Here is an 18,260-nt window from a genome sequence, read left to right as displayed (position 1 = left end):
TGATTTGTCTTTTTTGCAACAAATTCAGCAGTGCTTTGTTCAGGCAGCCTTAGTGGCTGACACATGCCAGTCCAAACCAAAGAGTTTAAGCTTTCATTATTTACAGTGACATGAGGCTCTTCAAGGAAGTAAAGACCATGCGAAACCGGCCAAATACAAACTTGTACTTAATCATTTCCTGATGTATTTAAAAGCAACATATTGAATGTGACAGTGGCATAGAGACTGGAAAAGCATGGGCTGTCACAGACGAGCTTTGGTGACTCACGCCTCTGCAGCTTAAGAAGTGCTGAGGCACAGATCCAGGCTACACTTCATTAGCTCTTCCCTGGGAAGCCACCTCTGGCAGGACCAACAACTGAGAAGGCCAAACACCACCCCTGCTCCAGTCCAAATCTTGCCTTCTGGTGAAGCCAACAAAGTGATGAAGTGACAGGATCTCCAGACTGAATCACATAGGGAAAAAAATCCCCAAAACATTGATTCAGGTAAAGTGATAGACACCTGTGTGTGCATACTGCAAAGTCATCACTACAGCTTTGGGGAACACAAGATAGAAATGTTTAGTTTCCACATTTGGGAAAGTGTAGAGGTGGGCCAAGTTCCACAGGCTTCATTTGCCGACTAATCTACTAGATGAGTGGGTAAGGGAATAAACCAGATTTGCTTCCAGCTACAGCAGCCAGTCCTGAAAGGAGAACACGTTTGAGCCTGACCACTTAGCACATTGTAAGCTTTGTACGGAGACATGTCTGTAAGCCATAGAGATTTTAGTGGCTGTACAGGAATATGTACTGGCTTTTACAGGAAAACCATACAGAAAAGAAGATGCATGAGACATGGAAACAGTGCAGATTTGTCTGTCAACACAGTGTATTTAAGGTTCAGACAAAGTCTCTAAAATCTGTGATACAAATGGCATCTCAAATGCTTGTTGAGAATGAACCAAGCACTTGACTGTCAAAGGAACTACTTGCTGGGTGGGTACAGTTCTGTAATGTGGAGGTATAAGGTAGAGTTGAAAATGAATTGTAGTCAAAATTTCAAACCCCAGTGACCTCACTGTGTGAGTATGTGGCATTCATAAAGTGCCTGTGGGCTGCATAAACTCCACATAAAAAATAACCTGGCATAAGTATCTTTGATATCAAGCTACCTCCACACTGAAGGAAGTATGCTGTAAAGGAGGAAGAAACAAGCAGCCTCCCAAAGAAATAGCAGGGAGAAACATTATTCCTGTTTTGTGGTCACTCTGAGTGACACAGCTTTAGGGTTGCATATAGATGAGGAGCAGGAGTGGAAAAACAGAAGAAAGAATTCACATCTCTTGCATGATAAGACAGAAGTAAACCTTGTCCTGCACAGCTCCTGCTTCCAATCCACAGCTAACACCTCCAAAACTTCAGAGTTTTGGATCTGAAGAGACATCTGGATGCAGCTGCACCATTTGGGTGGCTGCAGTTGTTCTTCCATACACAGGGAATGCACTGCTCACAGCAGAGTACTTCCATGCACTGCTCACAGCAGAGGGATGGGGCTACAGTCCCTCACTTCTGCCCCAACAGCCAAAGAGTCCATCCCCTGGCCACCATTTCCTTCATCTCCTGCAGGGCTCCATCCCACACCAGTGCCTGTTCACCACTCAGACTGCCACCAGTGCACACTCTGTGTTTTAGACAACATAAATGAGCACTAGAAGGCACTCACAATTAACCTAAAATACTTTATAATATAAAGAGAAGTTTAAATTGCATGCTAGATAATAACACAATGTGATGTTAAAACTAAAACTGCAGTAACTTTTATCCACCCAGTGTACACATTCATTTAAAAACTGTACTGGTTTGTTGAAGCCAAGGGGAGGGATCAGCTGAATTTCCCTTGAGTCATGATCGCAGATCACCACTAGATGGTAGATGAGTAGCATTAATTCTTACCTCCCATTTTGTTCCTGAGAAATATAACTGATACACGTCCACATTGGTGCACTCACATCTTCCAGTGGTGTGAAAGCATCTCCTTGCACACACTCTTAAGTGAGTGTTGAAAAAGATGGATGGCTGGGGCAATTCTGGGACTCCAGAAGAGGAATAATGTCAAAGCCCCAGCATTTATATACACTGGGTTTATTTTTCCAATCTTACCATAGCTGCAAGCACTACAGTAAACAAACTCGCTTTTCTCCAGTAGGGCAATATTTACAAGCTCTGTAACCATTTACAGTTAGACTGCAAAAACCATGAGAAGCTTTTAAAAGTCAGACAGTTTCACAGACATTGTAAGACTTTACAGCATGAAATGCTGAAGTTTGTACAGCTGCAACAATTGCCTTTGTCTACCCCATTCCTAAGGTGTCAGATACTTTTAGTCAAACTGAGGTGACCTAAAAGATGCCAGCTTTATTCTGTGAATGGTTTCCATACTCATACAAATCCAGAGGGATTTTTGCCCCAGTGCATTTTTCCCAGTGAGCAGCAAACATCTCTCTGCTGCTTCATCCCAAAACCCACATTACTGCACATCGCTGGCGCTCAGTAACTGCACCGTTTCAAACGGGTGCAGGATACGTCTGACAGCTCTTCACCACACTGCCAAACCATTGCAACTGCTCTAGTGCCAGCTCACACTGTGCTTTAGGCAAGGTTATTACATGACCTTACCTCAGAGGTGCTGCAACCTCTTCCTATTCATCTACTGAGACTATAAAATGATGCATTAGGTGCAGTGAAATGCTGATATCTATCTTCACCAAAACATTAGTAGCAACACACTCTGCTGAGCATCTAAAGTATTGCCATTTGAAACTTACAGGCAAATAAATAACCAAACAGCTCACCCTCAGCATAGCCATCACTGCCCACTGAAAACACTGGAGACACCTCAATGATTAAATCTCTCTACTGTATGTTTCATGCCACACTGCTCTACAAATATTACCATGTTCTTCAAGACTTCCATAGCCAATTATTTGCACCGAATCAATGCTAATTCAAAACATTCAGACACTTCAGAGACCTTTCAGCTTGGAAGGAAACACGGCCAGACCCTGCTCAGGCTGGTAAAATCCTACAAGACCACATGACAAGGTGATGTATCTGCAGGGTGCAACAGGCTGCCCTTGAAAACAAACAGGAATGGCTTTGCTGCCAAAACTGTCTTTGATATTAATGCACAAAGAAAAGAATAATTTGACGTTAGCATCCAAAGAGAATATATTAAAGGAAATAATTGCTGTCAGCATATTTTAGCAATAACAACCTGCAATAGGTATTAGTAGTCAGGTTATATTGCATTGTTTGCATTGTTTTGCATTAATAAAGACAAAACCTGATAGATACATGTACAGCTTCTACAGGATTTTGCATTCTTTCTTACCTCTTCCTTTTTCTCTTCAGCACCAGAGGTTAAATTGAGGCTCAGCTGAGAGTGGCTGCTTATGCCACTGTCTTCATTTCCATCATCATAGTACACAGTTTGCACCAAGTCCTGGAAGCAAACAGGGTTCCTGCTCAGCTTCAGCCCAGGTACCTCAACTCTCTCCTCGCTCTCTGATGAGCTCAGTGACAATGTGCTGTGATGGTTTGGACACTGTAAATTCATATTGTGCTTGACCTTCTCTGCAGTAGGACTTTGAGGCTTTGGAGTAGTTGGCCTGACTGGAACATGAGTGTTTTCAGTTTCGTATGTAAACTGCTGGGTAGCTTTTGGTTCATCCGAGTCTGAATAGAACACTTCATTGGGAAATGGACTAATATCATTCAGCATGGGTGATAAGCTGTCAGAGTCTGGGATACCTGATGATGTCCCAAGGCTTTTTTCTTCAGAAACAGCTACATTAATTTCAACCTTCCTATCCTGAGCAACTGCAGGGCTTTGCAGACAAGGTGTTGCAGGTGAGGAAGTGTCTGGACTAGATAGAGGGGAAGTGCATCTCTTTCTGTCATGATCTGTGCTGCTGGAAACCCTGCGGGAGTAGTCATCATGCAGTCTGCTGTTTGACCTTGTTCTCTGGGACTGCTCGGTGGGAGAAGGAGCCATGTTCTTAGGGCCATCCTTCTTCCATGCAACATCTGTAACGTTACTGACCAGTTTCAAAACTCGGTCAAAATCCTTTGCCCTGATAGGGCTCTTCCACCGCTTGGATCTCCTCTCGGGGTTCCCACTGGTTTTGTCCAAGTCAGCAGAAGTATCACTCACAGTCCTGGTTGGCATCTGTTTGTCATTTGGTACCTTGAGGTCAGTAAGGTTTGAGGTGGACTTCCGTTTGAATGAGCTTTTTTTCAGGAAGTTCAAGTTATCCGAACTTTTGCTTCTCCGATAAATGACCCTGTTGTTTTCAGAGTCTTTCACCAAGATTTCACAGATCTTTGGCTCTGCGATGACAGGTGACATTGGCCTTGTACAGTTGTGATGACTCTGAACTTTATCCATATCTAGCAAGTTGATGCGGCCAGCACCATAAGCCCGCCGAATGCTGCGTGAGCGGTGAGTGTTCCTCAGGAAAGACTCATCACACTCCTCCACATCAGAGCAGTCAGAACCTAAACCATCCACCTCATTCTGGAAATCCTGTAGAGGCCCCGAATAGGAATACCTGTTAGTCTGAACTCGCACCACTGCCCCGTTTGAACCCTGTTTGCCAACGCCATTCTCATTTAACATGTCTGAGCCTTCCCGTGTTTGAATTCCTTGGAGAACTGAAGATTTCAGCTTCTTGAAAGATCCCATTTTTCTGATGGAAGACAAAGCATTCCATGTGGCTGTGTTGCCCATCAAAACCAGAGAGCGAGGCCTGTCAGAACTGGAGTTCGCCCGTTTCCGAGGGGTGGTGAAAAAGCGCATGATTTTGGAAGGACTGAGTTTATCCTCATGAATTTCCTCCTCATGACTGTTGCTGGTGCTGTACCCCCCATTATGACTGACACATGTGGTTTGGTTGTGGGGTTCTTTATTCTCCATAACTATACAAGTAACGGTGGTGCCATTTCCACAGCCATTTGGAAACGTTGTCATGCTCTCGATGCTGTATGCATGGAGATGGAGGCTCGGGTAGCTCAAAGCAACAACACTGCTGTCTCCACCAGATGACCTTGCTGCCTCTCCTTCATCTGCTGCACCTTGGTTTGTCTTGCTTTCCCATCGGCTGGGTGAGCTGAGCCCCTCCGGCTGCACTGCCTGCACCAGGAAAACAAAAGCAACCGTTAGAGAAATCTCCTTACAAAGTCCCCAACTAAAAGAAGTTTGATCCCTATTGTAGGAAATAAAGGCACACAGGAAATAAAGGAGTTCTTTCTCACTGAACAAAGGTGTGTTGCAGTGGAGAGAAGGCATTCCTAACACCCTCAAAGTATTATTGCATTCATTAGCAATTTAAGAGACCAGAATAATTTAAATATGCACTTGTCCTCAATAATGCTTAATAAGCTAATAAAGTCAGTATGACTACCACACCTACCTTACAACACTAAATACAATTCACAGACACACCTAAGACAGAGAAACCCCCAACGACAGCAATCCAGTCTTCCTCCTTATTGTGCTCAGCACCGAGCCCCAAGACACACGAGTTTTCACCCAAAGAGCATAACCATCAAGTGCCACCTAATCCTCAAACAGCAGGCAAAGAAGAGGAAAACCTAAGTATTTTTCCCTACACTTGCTGCTGTCAGAAGGCTGCGTGATGCTCAACTGTCTTGTCTGTGCCTTAGCAGGTAAACCTAAAAGTTACATCAAGTGCACAGAAAGTGTTTCTCCCAGCCAAAGAAAACAAGATTCAGAAGTACATAAAGCCAGAAGCCAGCCTATGCTGTCATGACAGCACAATGAAAACAAATTTGGAATTGACCGGTCTCTGTGACTGGGACATGCTGCATAAGGGATCTCCCCCTGAGGCTGAGCCTGGGAGATCCAGCAGCCCAAACCACATTCCGGTGTGTGGGGACCACCCGCCATGTGGCCCCTGCCCTGGCCAAGTCTCTGCCAGGCAGGCAGGTGCTTTCACCCCCATGCTGCCCAACGCGTGGAAACCACTCAGTCCAACACACAGGGATGCTCAGGCCAAAGCCGGCACCATCTTAAAAATGAAGGCTCTCTCTGCAAGTGCCAGTGGGATCCTCACAAACCTGCCACTGCCGGGGGAAGGAGGCGAGGGATATCTCCCCACCCCAAAACGAGGAAGACGCACAGTTCTGCTTAATGGAGAGGCAGCCCTGGCCCTTTGTCTCTTTCCACTCAGGTGGCCGCAGGGGCTCCGAGGGGCAGCGGGGGGTGGTGGGTGGTGCCCGGAAAGCGGGGGACCGGAGGCAGAACCCCCAGAAGAGGTGCGTTAACCCGCCGGGGCTTCACCGCGGCCGGGCTGTATCAAGCGGGCCGAGGTGCAGCAGACCCCGCACAGCAAACCCCGACCACCACGTGAAACGAGGAGTTCGGAACCCACTGGTTTTAAGTCTGCTCCTCCCGAGTGCACTTCAGCAAGTTTTGCGAGCCTCCGTCCCTCTGGGATAAAAGGATTTTCTTGCGTTCCAGCAGACGCCTGCAGTCTCCCTCTGCGCTGTTTTTAATCCCCCTCATTCAAGGGGTCGCGGCGGGAGCCCGCCGGGCTGCAAGGCAGGACAGCGCCGAGCCGGGGCCGCGGCACCGGGGCCGGACAAAAAGTCCGCAGGGCACTGAAACTTCAAGGGCCTGTCCTTGTGCTCTTGGACCGCTGGCGAATTTCCACGCGGAAAAATATAAAAGAGTAAATAACGATAATGAGAGCGAGACACTGCTCTCGGCAGAGAAGGTCCCAGGAAGCGGCTTTGGGAGAAATTGCACCTGAGAAAGGGAGCGGGAGATGCAGGAGAACAAATACAATGCAATGAAATGAAGGACTCGGCTCGCAGCGCGGAGCCTACAGCAACTTCCCCGCGGTGCTGCCGCTGCCGGAGCAGCGCCTTACCTGGGGGGAGCCGGCGCACGCCGCTGCCGCAGCCCGTCCCCGCCGCCGCCCGCATCGCTATGGCAGCGGAGGGCGGGCAGCTCCGGCCCGGCGGGGCGGGGAGAGGAGGGGCGGGAACCCCCGGGTACCCCGGTCAGCGCCCGCTCCGCTCCGCCCGCCCCGAAGGGATTCCCGCCGGGCCGCAGTCGGGGCTGCGGGAAGGAGCGGCAGCCCTGTGTGTGGCGGCGGTGCCCCAGCTGGCGGCATCCGGCCACCCAAGGGTCACCGCGTTTAGAACCTTCCCGGTGTCATCCGTGCTGCCACCTCACCTCTCACCATGCATTGCTAGGGAGGCGGGCGCCGCTCACCCTTGTTTTTGTCACGGCACAGGCTTCGCATTGTAGTCCTGCCATGTAGCACCGGCCAACACATCAGATAGTTCTTACCCGTGCTCAAGCATGCACCAGCTGAGGATTAGGCTGCATATCACCAAAAGGGCGGGTCAGGCATTGGAACAGGCTGCCCAGGAAAGTGGCAGAATCACCATCCCTTGAAACGTTCAGAAAATGCATGGCTAAGACCCTTAAGTGTCATGGCTTAGTGGTGGACTTGGCAGTCCTGCAGTAATGGCTGGTCTTGATAAAGGCCTTTTCCAACCTATTCAATGATTTTGCGAGTTTATTTTCCCAGCTATAAACTGCAGGTTAAATAGTCAGTTTCCTTATGCACTATAACTACTCCTCCTAGTAAACCTAAGGTATTTGAATAAAAAGCCTCTGATCATGTGTCATTCCTTTTTCACCCCAGAAAAGTATATTTAGAACAACATTTTATGCACAATCTGAACAGTGTTCATATATTATAAGGCAGATTTTTTGAGACAAGAGGCAAAATTAAAATGGGGCAACACAGAGTGCATGGCACAGACACCCTGAAGAAGTAACAAAGGTCATCAGCCCCACTGCCTCTCCTTTGAGACCAGTGTGACTGTACATGCTGTAATTACTTCTCTGGAGAGCAGTGTAGGCCTGCTCTCAAAGGCCAGGTGTAGTTAGGTGACGAGGCAAACAAATGGGCTTAAGGGATGTAGGTCAAATGAGGTAGCAAGTAACTATGGGAGTGACCACAGGCTGCTCCTGCTGTCAGCAGCAACAGGCACAGCCTGACACCAGCCCAGGTCCTGCTAGCCTCAGCTTTATGGTACACCCCATGGAAGGAGTAAGTCTTAAAGAATGAGTTAAATGAGCAGGCAAAGTGGTTGCTTTACAGTGCTGAGCATGGGAAGCAGAGGAGAAATAAACAGAGATTAAGATGGGAAACACTGACACTGTGTGGAGAGGGTCCATTATGGACCATGCCTGTGTTAGCTTGGGGGGAAGTTCTCAAGTCAGTGCAGACAAGAAGTATCTGCTTCAGACTTTGAGAAGGGGAGTCTTGGAAGGGGGGCTCACTGAAGGTGCTAAAATGACCAAGGGAAATATTATTTCATTTATAGGAGATAAGAAATGTATCAGAAGTTAACTTTAAAAACACATGTAACGGGTCTTGTAAACCTGTCTCACAGGCTTCCTGGTATCTCTAGGGGTTTGTGCTGGTCACTTAAAAATTCCGACAGCACTATTCAAATTTGAATTTCAATGAATTTGTGTTTCTATGTTCCTCTATGTTCCTTTCCATCAATATCCCATATATATCCGTTGCACTCATCCATTGCACATCCTTTTAAATCCACAAGCCCCCAGAGAAGGGAACCCCCAGATCTTCCTGTGTCCTCTATCCACCAGCTGGACAAAAAGACAAAGCAGAAAAATACTGTTGAGCTGAACTGAAGGACTAATTTGGGTGTCTCCTTTATCAGGCCAACAGTGCTGCTGAAACTTCAGAAATTCTGGTAACCTTGAGATCTGAACATCTCTTTTAAACATATTTGAAGCTCATCAGCATGTTAAAAATGTCTTGAAGAAATAGAAATTATGAAAGAAGGTACCAACAAGCTAAAAACATGCTTGCAAGAACTTAATTTCATGGAATCATAGAATAGTTAGGGTCGGAAAGGACCTTAAAATAATCTAGTTCCAACCTCACTGCCATGGAAAGCCCTGCTAAAAACCTCACCTTAGATAGGTAAAATGTATTGTATGTTGTATTCTTTAAATGTCACTTAATAAAGGAAATACCTAGAAGATTGCAATTACACAGACAACAGTATTTAGGCAATCAGACATTTGTAAAGTTTCTAAAAGTAAATACTACATTTTTAATCTTCCAGACTTGTTAGCACACTGGTAGTATGCAAAAACCCTCTTCTAACTCTCGCAGCTTCATTGAGTCAGAGATTGTCCTTCCACGGACTATTTAGCAAAGCACAGGCGCAGCACACTGAAGAGTGTGCCTGAGAACAGGATTCACTTTCTGTTCTGGAGACTCATAATTACCCCAAAATTTTCTTAATCTGAATATTATGTTTTTAATGGCTAGGAAGTGTATATAGTATTCAGGTGCTGTCACACCAAGGTTTAGTAAAATGATGCAAGACAAAATTTATCAACAGCACTGCCATAACAAAGAAGGCAAATCACTCTTCTCACTATAAACTTGAACGCTTTCCAATTTCTTACAATATCTGAAGAAAAATGAGTCATAGTGTTTCTCCAAAGTTATAAAACAAACTTTCAGTAGGTTAGTCCTGCCTATATAAAGGCTTTTCTACAATCTTAAAAAAGCAAAATGTCATACAAATTTGTGATTTTAAAAAGGCACTTTTGAACTGGCAGTTTCTTCAGCTTTTTTGTTTCTTGAGAGGATAAAGGTTATTTGCCACTGAGAATGATTGAAAAAGTGTAAATAAGAACAAATTCATAGCACTTTCATATGTTTCTCTGTTATTTACAGGCTAATAGTTTGACTCCAGATGAGTAACAAAGGCTGCAGAGAACTGGGAGGCAGTGCCACCATTTCATGTTATGGTTGACCAAGTACAGTAATATGTCAAGAAAAGACCCCCAAGAATAAATTCCAGATTGGTACATGCATGGGATTTTTAATGATGATACAACAATGGTCATCACACTTACTGAAACAGAAATGGAATGCTTGTTCTAGAACCTCTAAGTCTGTAATTTAGAGAGGTTTAATGCACATGTGACAAGGAATGAGAAGGATTATTCCAAGTGTAATAGAGGTAAGAAAGGATTACAAAAAATCTGACACGAAAGAAGGAATATAGAGTTTTAATGATGAAGAAAAACCCTTCCCCCAACTTTTAATGGGTAGTGGTACATCTCTTTGCTTTCTCAGAATAGTGAAGGGCACATTTATGTAATAAAGTCACTCACTTAAATCTGAAAAGTCTAAATGAGAATTATTCTTTCTATGTAATTTAGAAATTCCACTCTGGCAGCTCTACTATTTCATTCATGGTTCTTTTACAAATACTTTTCAGAAGTCTATTTTGAAGTAGTGATTTATTATTTTAATTTTTTTTTTTTTAAGTACTGTAAAGAGAATACAAAAGAGCCAAAAGGAAAATTTTCGGGAAAACATAAATACATTTTTTCTACTTTAACAGCTATTGGACAAGATGGCAAAGGAAGTGACTCTCTAAGACATACTATAAATTAATGAGTGATCAAATTTAACTATTAGAATGCAGAATCACTGAAATAAGGGATCCCTTTGCTCTAAATGGCAGTCTTCTCCAGGCTGCAATACATGGCTAATGCTTCAGTTCTGCAATTTGCACCTTCCTTTTACATCGCAGGCAGAGACTCTCCTGTAAGCAGTTAACCTCCAAGGAATCTTTACACTCTGACAGGTCCCACAGGGGGAATTAAGCTGAGTCATATATCTATGGACGTTAAAAGCAACTCCCCCACTGACTTGACTGGGAGCAGGATCAAGATCTCAGTTTGTTCAGTTTAGAAAAGAGGGGGAAATAGTATGTTTGTGTATTCAAGATCAAACTAACATAGGCTGCTAATTATTTTCATCTGTTTTATACATAAACTGTGTGAAACTAATGTAGGATTTTTCCATTTCCATTTATCTGCAACAAAACTAGTAATAATAGATAGAAAGGGATTTTCCAAGTTCAAGACCTTTGTCATCTTGGCACAGAAAAAACCATTCCAGAAAATGAATCACGTTGCTAAGGAGAACACTCGAAGGACTGCTTGGGTTAAACTACTGTATTAACTTCTTAATTTGCCCGGTGAAAGTCATCATTGCCCCTATGCAGGAAGATGGTATGCCACTTCCCAAAGGCCACTTCTTGTTGCATTTACTTTGCTGCTGATAAAGGCAATTAATGACCACAGTGAGGAAAGTTTGTCACAATTTGGTCTAAAACACAACACACAACAATGTGTCTTTCCCTGTAATCTTCTTTTAAATGTGCTTTGCCAAGGTTGTTCTGCTGAGCTTTCTCAGCTCTGTTAAACAGAGACCTAATTTAGGGAGAACACAATAGCCCAATGGAGTGACGCCATTAATGAAAAATGACCCTTGTGTACCAGGTTACCATTATCCCATCTCCGAGTTGCTCTTACTCACCCACCTACACCACTACAGCTGCATGCAACTTAATGATGGCTTCAGCCTTTCAGGCTGCTAGAATGCCATTTGTAACCCCATGGGGTCTGACTGTGATGCTATTCTTTCTCCCCATCCTCAAGAGGGGACAGCATGACATGAAGAGATGGCTGGTACTACAGAAGAACAGTTTCCAATAAACAGATCATTGTGTTTAAACATAAAGAAGACTTCCAATTACCAATTAGGAAGGCTGAATTCCACCTTTATTTTGTGTCTTACAAAGTATAAGATGTAGGAAGGAAAAGGACCATGGAGATGTAAAGTAGACAGAAACAGGAGGAAGAAATTAGTCCAAAATGTTTTTTTAATCTTTTTTCTATGCCTTTTTTTTTTTTCTTGTCTTGAAAAAGTTACCAGATTTTCTGTTAGATGGATGTACATTAAAGTGATATGGACTAGTTGGGAGGAACGGGGGAGATTTCAAAGAGCTGGAACTGTCCCACTCTGCAACCATTTGCTTTCTCTTCTTTCTCTGCTCCATCTGCCATCCTTTCCAATGTCATACCACTCACTGCAGCATCTGATGGCCCTATAGCTATTCTGTATTTATTTTCCTTGCTCAAAATAATAACATGTAAAAGTGACTACTATTAGGAGCTCTTTATTAACTTTTCCCCACCCATTTAATTACCCTGCCATTCTGTCCTCTCTATTCAAAACTGCCCTTCCAAAATCACCTGAGGACATGAAGGTGCTCTGTTATACAACCAAGAGGCCAAAATATATTAGTGGAAGGATATATATATAAAGGATCTTGAGGAGTTTGAGGGCTGAGGGCCACCTGCAGCAGATGTTTGCACCGCTCAGACCAGGGGCTAGAGTGACAGGGAGGAGGCAATGCATTTCATGCATTTTTGTGTATAAGCCATAGCAAGGGGCTGTATGTGGGTTTATTTGATTTCCAAGCAATGGTGCTTCTCCCTGGGGTCATGGAGGAAGCACAGGCAGCACTCAGCCCTCATTTAAATCATTCAGTTGTGCTAAAGGGAGTAAGGATGCAGCAACACTGCAGACATACAGTGTTCGTCAGATGTTAGAAAAGATGGAAATGCTTTACAAGTGAAGCAGATAGTGGACTTCATTAGGAATGATGCCGCATCGGTAGAGATTATGCAAAGTTATATAAGATCATCTTACTTCTGATGCTTATTACAATAAAATAATAGGTCTCAGTAGAATAATTGGCCCAGTGTGATGCAACAGAAATACACAACTGGTTAGAGGGCAGCTGTGCACCTTTGTTAACTCCGTGCTGGCCAGGTCAAAAAACCCTGCGCAATCACAGCTTTTGGTATGTTCATGGGGTCAGAAGAGTATCTCAGGAAGTTTAAGAAAAGGAGAAACAGGCAGCATTTGAGGGGAAAGCACTGAGGCTTGGTGTAGGCTTCTAGGCAGTCCTGATGCATGCGCTGTAAGACCTACAGGGTTGGTGGGGTGGGGGAGGGAGTTCAGTTAGTATCAATACTTCTCTTTGTCTAGTCTCTTTTCACAAGGACAAACTTGCTGTCTTTATTACACTCTGAAGTACATTAACATTCATGGTCATGTTTCTTGTGCCAGAAGGTTGAATTACCATCTCCACCATGTTTTGCCTTCTCACTAATTCTACCTCTAGTTTGTCAATAACTTCTACTTTTTTGTTTTAATTTACACTATCAAGAATCCTGTGGAATGGAAAAACTAGAAAAACCCAATTTGAACAATGAAGTGCTACAACAATTACTTGCTAGGCCTTTTCAATAAAATTTGTGCTTTAAATTTAGCCTGATGAAAACTTTAAAGCAAGAATAAGCCTTCAGTTAATAGTCATCCCTCTGTTTCTGCAGTATTGTAATAACTAGTTATCTTCTTCTTTATTAATACTAAAATCAAGAGGTTTTTTTTTAAAACATGGATGATGAAACTTAAGTAAACTGTCTATTTACTTTGTCAGGAAAGGAAGTTGCCTGACTTTAAAGACACAGAGAACACACAGTGCTGCTCGTTCAAAAACTTATTTGTCTGGACATGGAATCAGACACATACAAGTTTATAATTTTGGGGCTAGCTTACTGGTCCTGTTAAAAACAACAATACATACTCAATTAGATCTTTTATCAGTAGTATAGTCAAGGAAAACTCTTACAACCTGATGTTATTTGTTATATAATAATTGTTTCTAGGAATCAATACAAATAATACCTATGGACTGCCTCTGTAAGATATTGCAGCTGCACAAGTCAGATTTGGCAGGAAACCAGATTTCTTTAAGATCAGAACATCGGAGTTGTACAACTGTCTCCCTATTAGAATGGTGTGGAAGAAAACCTAAATTTAGTGGCCTGAGATGAGTTAGTTATGTATACCTAAGTTACCAAATTGTCTGAAACAGAGGGGCTGGAACCAGTGCCCCAAGAGTCCTTTGTGGCCATTGCTTCAGACACCCATATTCCAAAGAGTAGATGTTAAACAACTGGATTCTACCAGACCCCCAAGTAGTAGTAAATTATCTGAACAAATGAAATCCCTATCTCAGGCAGCAAAGATGTCTTCATGACTGAGGCAGAGAAGAGATATTCTGGATTTTGTTTCTCTCTGACCTTGGCAGTTCAGCATACTTTTCTCATCTTAAATGCCATATGTGTAAAATAAGTGATGATAGGAGTAGTACCTTATAACCTATGGGCCTGCAAGGACAAATCCATCAATGCTCCTCTGGCACTTTGATGAATACAGTGATGAGAGCTATAAAAAGTGTACACATGGTGAAAATAATCCATTACCTACCCATGCAGAGGACAAACCCTGAATTCCATTTTTTTTTAAAGGAGTTCAGATTAAAGTGCCCATTTCAAGGCTCAGTTGCCTATTTTGATGATGGTCCATTAATCTTCTAAACTTTGCAGATTTGCAGATCTGTCTAATAATTTATGTCTTGTAAGAGCACAGGATAGCTCTGAACAGGAAAGATTACACATTTCTTTAGTATGAAAGTTAATTTACAATGGTGGACTGTCTTTGCCCAAACAATGTAAACAGCAAAATGGACATTTCAGTTCCCGTCAGTGACACTGGCCTTTTTAAAAAGACCACATTAAACTTGAGGTTAAGAAAATATAACAAGAAAGACCTTACAAGCCATTCCCTCAATATGCTGGAATACATAATTAATACTAAGCTGGAGATGTGAGCCATGTTTCCTGCTCCAGTATGAAAGTGAGGCAGTTTGTACCAGTTCTGTCATAGCTTGTCTTTTGTCTAAGCAATACTAAAATACCTGAGTCAGATCTCTTCCCATATCTCGCTTTTCATGATGTAATTCAGCAAACTTTCTCCTTCTGTTCCAGGAGAAGAATGGCTGCTTTGCTGTCTCCTGTTACCCATACTGACTCAGAGATGCCCCATAGACAACTTGCTCCTCTTCACATCATCTCCTTTGATCTACCCGGTCTACATGGATTAAAGTAGAACTGGTGGCTCCAGCCAATCTAAGAGCTTACTACCACCTAAAGTGAGAGATGCTGGACATGCCTTCTGTTTTTTCTTGCCAGGCTGTGAGTTGAACCAGCTCCCCCGTCTGCACCCAAGCTGTTGCAGAGCAGAAGGTGGAAGTAAGTATCCAAGTGCTGGGAGGCGAGTGGAAACTCCTTCCACAAACAATGGGACTCCTGAAATGGCTCCAGACTTGAAATTTGACTCAGGAGCTGCCCAGGAGGGCTGTGAATTGGAAAGGGCTAAAGGAACATGCACTTGCCCTCAGCTTATTCCACGTGTTGTGTTTCAAAGCTGTAGGGTGCCAGGATGTGTGGATGTGAGGTGAGCAAGATGTGGGTGCCTGTAGCAGGTTTGCAAAAGGCACAAAAAGAAACCCCAAATTCTGTGGCACCATCCCAGGCAGGAAATACTTTAAAGTGTATTCTCTGGAAAAGCAAGAAAATACTTTCTCCAGAAATTAATTAATTGAATTTTTCAGGGAGGGCTGTTGTGTCAAATTCAGAGATCAAAATCAATCATTAGGTGAATGGAGATTTAAATCTGCTTTGCATTCAATCTCTGATTCAGTTTCTATTCCAGCCTTGCCACAAAATTATACAAATGTAATCTCAATGCAAGAATATTGGGATTGCTAAGTGCTTAAAAACTACCATTTGTGTAATAGCAAATATGCCAGCTAACACTTTTTTGATGCAGCAAAATTTTGGCAGGCCAATCTACACTTGAATAGTGGTTCAGTCTCACTGGTAGGATGTACAATGCATAGAGGCTGACGTTTAGTGTTATGCTGAAATCAGTTGGTTTAAAACCTGTTTTCAGCAGTCTCAGCAGCAGCAGGGAACCTCCCTGTCCAGCACTTGCAGCCAAGCCATATGCGGCATATGTTCAGCTGAGCCACTGGTGACACCCCCTGTCAGCATCTGGTAGTTTTCCTAGCAGGGACAAGGTTTACATGAAGGCTTTAACTCTGAAAGCCCTGAAGAGCCACAGACAAATACATTCTAGAATAATTATTTTAACCAGAGTCATGGGTGTACCTTTATAACAAGCCAATTTCAGATGACTGCAGGATCAGCTTTATACTTCAATGTGCCAGGTCAAGAGAAGATACTTAATTTATCAGAAATCCTGCTATCATTCTGCTGACAAAGAGCTCCTGTTCAGTGTTGAGCCCTCAGAGTCACAGATATTGCTGCCTGTGAAACACTGAAATAACAGCCGTCCTGCGCCTTGCACAATATTCTACATCTCGATTTTTCAACAGTTGAGCAAAATCAGAGGGTCATATAATCAGCAGAGTTGGAAAAGACCTTTAAGATCATCAAGTCCAACCTTCACCCCAGGACTGCCAAGACCACCACTAAACCATGTCACTAGGCGCCTCATCTACACGGGTTTTGAACGCTTCCAGGAACGGTGATTCCACCACTGCCCTGGGCAGCCTGTTCCATACCTGATCACCCTCTCGGTGAAGAAATTTTTCCTAATATCTGGTCTAAACCTCACCTGTCACAGCTTGAAGCCATTACCTCTTGTTCTATCACTTGTTACTTGGGAGAAGAGACCAGCCACCTCTTCACTCCATCCTCCTTCCAACTAGCTGTAGAGAGTGATAAGGTCCCCCTGAGCCTTCTCTTCTGCAGACTAAACACCTCCCGGTCCTTCAGGTGCTCCTCTTCACACTTGTGCTCCAGACCCTTCACCAGCTTTGTTGCCCTTCTCTGGACCCACTCCAGCAACTCAGTGTGTCTCTTGTAGTGAGGGGCCCAGAAGAGAGCATAGGATTTGAGGTGCAGCCTCAGCAGTGCCAAATACAGGGGGATGATCACTTCCCTGGTCCTGCTAGACATACTATGTCTGATACAGGCCAAGATACATCATACGAACACTTGGAAATGATGCAAAATTGACTATTACATTTTTCATTGTGCTGAAGTCTAAGAAAAGGGGGACAAAGGGAGTTCAGGCTCTCTGGAGAAAGAAACCCATCCTAAGGTTTGCAGTAAGACACAGCACCTTCTATTAAATCATTCAATATCCCAGTGGTGCATATTCTCTTTTCTCACCAGTGTTACTTCCCTCATTGCTTAGGGCACTAAAGCTACAACATTTACTAGTAGAAAACAACCTGTAATTTTTAACCAAATCTCATTTTACTGGAACCTCTAAGCTTTTGAGAGCTTATTAGTCCAGATTTAACCTGGTATTAAATGAGAGGAGAGTGGAATCCAGGCTTTACAGCAAGTATTAAACAGCTTTGTTAACACATAGCAATGAAAAGCAATTAGCATATGACCAGCCCCAGGCTTATTTCCCCTAAACCAGGAGCTGTTTTCCCAGGGAGGATATTGAGTACTTGTGACTACTTTCTGCTGCAATATTCTTATATGGGATCATGTGGTGCCTTCATCCTATGCTGAAAGTTTCGGAAAATACTTCACTGGTATCAGCAGCCCACTTTTGTTCCCATAAGCTTCTACCTACTTCCCAACTTTCTTTTAATGGGTAAAAAACTCTTAAGTTCTTAGTATTGCTAGCTTAGCTAATTGTGCTTAGAGCTGCACAGAAAACTCTCTAATTTATTAAAGACTCCTAAAAGCTCAGTTTTGTTTGGGTTTTCTGCTTATTGGCCAGAAAAGCACAGCAGCCTACTTGACAGTCAGCAAGTTGCTTAATCCTGAGTCTATTTACATACCAATTTCATACCCTGATTTCAGTTAGAGCATATCGCCAGAGCCGTGATCTTGCAGACAATTCAAGTATGTGGTCCTCTACTAGTGCATACTTAAAATAACACCAGTCTCAAGAGATAATCCACACATAATTATGTGCACAACTGATAGTTCAGTTGTGGGAGTGAAGGCAAAGGCCAACAGTGTCATTGCTTATTTTGAAAACTACTGTGTGTTACTAACACACAGGTGTATTTGAATTAAAGAGAGATTCCTCCATCAGTCTCTAGAGCAGAACTGTGCCTTGGTCTTTGCCCAACCTGAAGTGTAAGTCTGAAAGCAAAACTCAGGTTTAGTTTTTAGTTCCTAATTACCACCGTTTGTAGGTGATACCAGGATCAAAATCAAAGAACACCTCCCTGCCTGCCTAGCATGGCAGGGTGCTGAACAGGGAAGGTAGGGGCTGCCTTTTTGGAAGCAATTTTCCTTGCTTGTGGATGGAATTAACCCCCATTACTTTTTCCTTGCAAACAATGGAAGATTATGCTCTTCATCTGCATACAAACCAGTGAGAATAACTTTTTAGAAACAGTATGTTACAACAC

At 43.4% G+C, this 18,260-nt stretch overlaps 1 protein-coding gene across 6 annotated transcripts in view; it reads right to left on the bottom strand.

Annotated features, from left to right (window-relative positions):
• Positions 1-18,260, bottom strand: part of SPATA13 (spermatogenesis associated 13) — a 149,314-nt gene that overhangs the window by 39,480 nt on the left and 91,574 nt on the right. For 4 of the 6 annotated variants that reach the window (XM_061457641.1, XM_061457636.1, XM_061457639.1 and 1 more), the window contains exon 2: positions 3,376-5,175. In XM_061457641.1, the coding sequence (XP_061313625.1) occupies positions 3,376-5,175 (1,800 nt within the window). Of the gene's footprint in view, positions 1-3,375; positions 5,176-5,588; positions 5,611-6,937; positions 7,073-18,260 lie in introns of those variants that run through there. The other 2 variants (XM_061457640.1, XM_061457637.1) reach the window with 2 other exon arrangements.

This window comes from Pezoporus flaviventris, unplaced genomic scaffold (genome assembly GCF_033815535.1).
Source record: "Pezoporus flaviventris isolate CSIRO_AGI_PZ_B2104156 unplaced genomic scaffold, CSIRO_AGI_Pfla_v1 ptg000025l, whole genome shotgun sequence".
Classification (NCBI taxonomy): Eukaryota; Metazoa; Chordata; class Aves; order Psittaciformes; family Psittacidae; genus Pezoporus; species Pezoporus flaviventris.
Note: the sequence above shows the minus strand (reverse complement) of the source record. Positions and strands in the feature narration are given on the sequence as shown.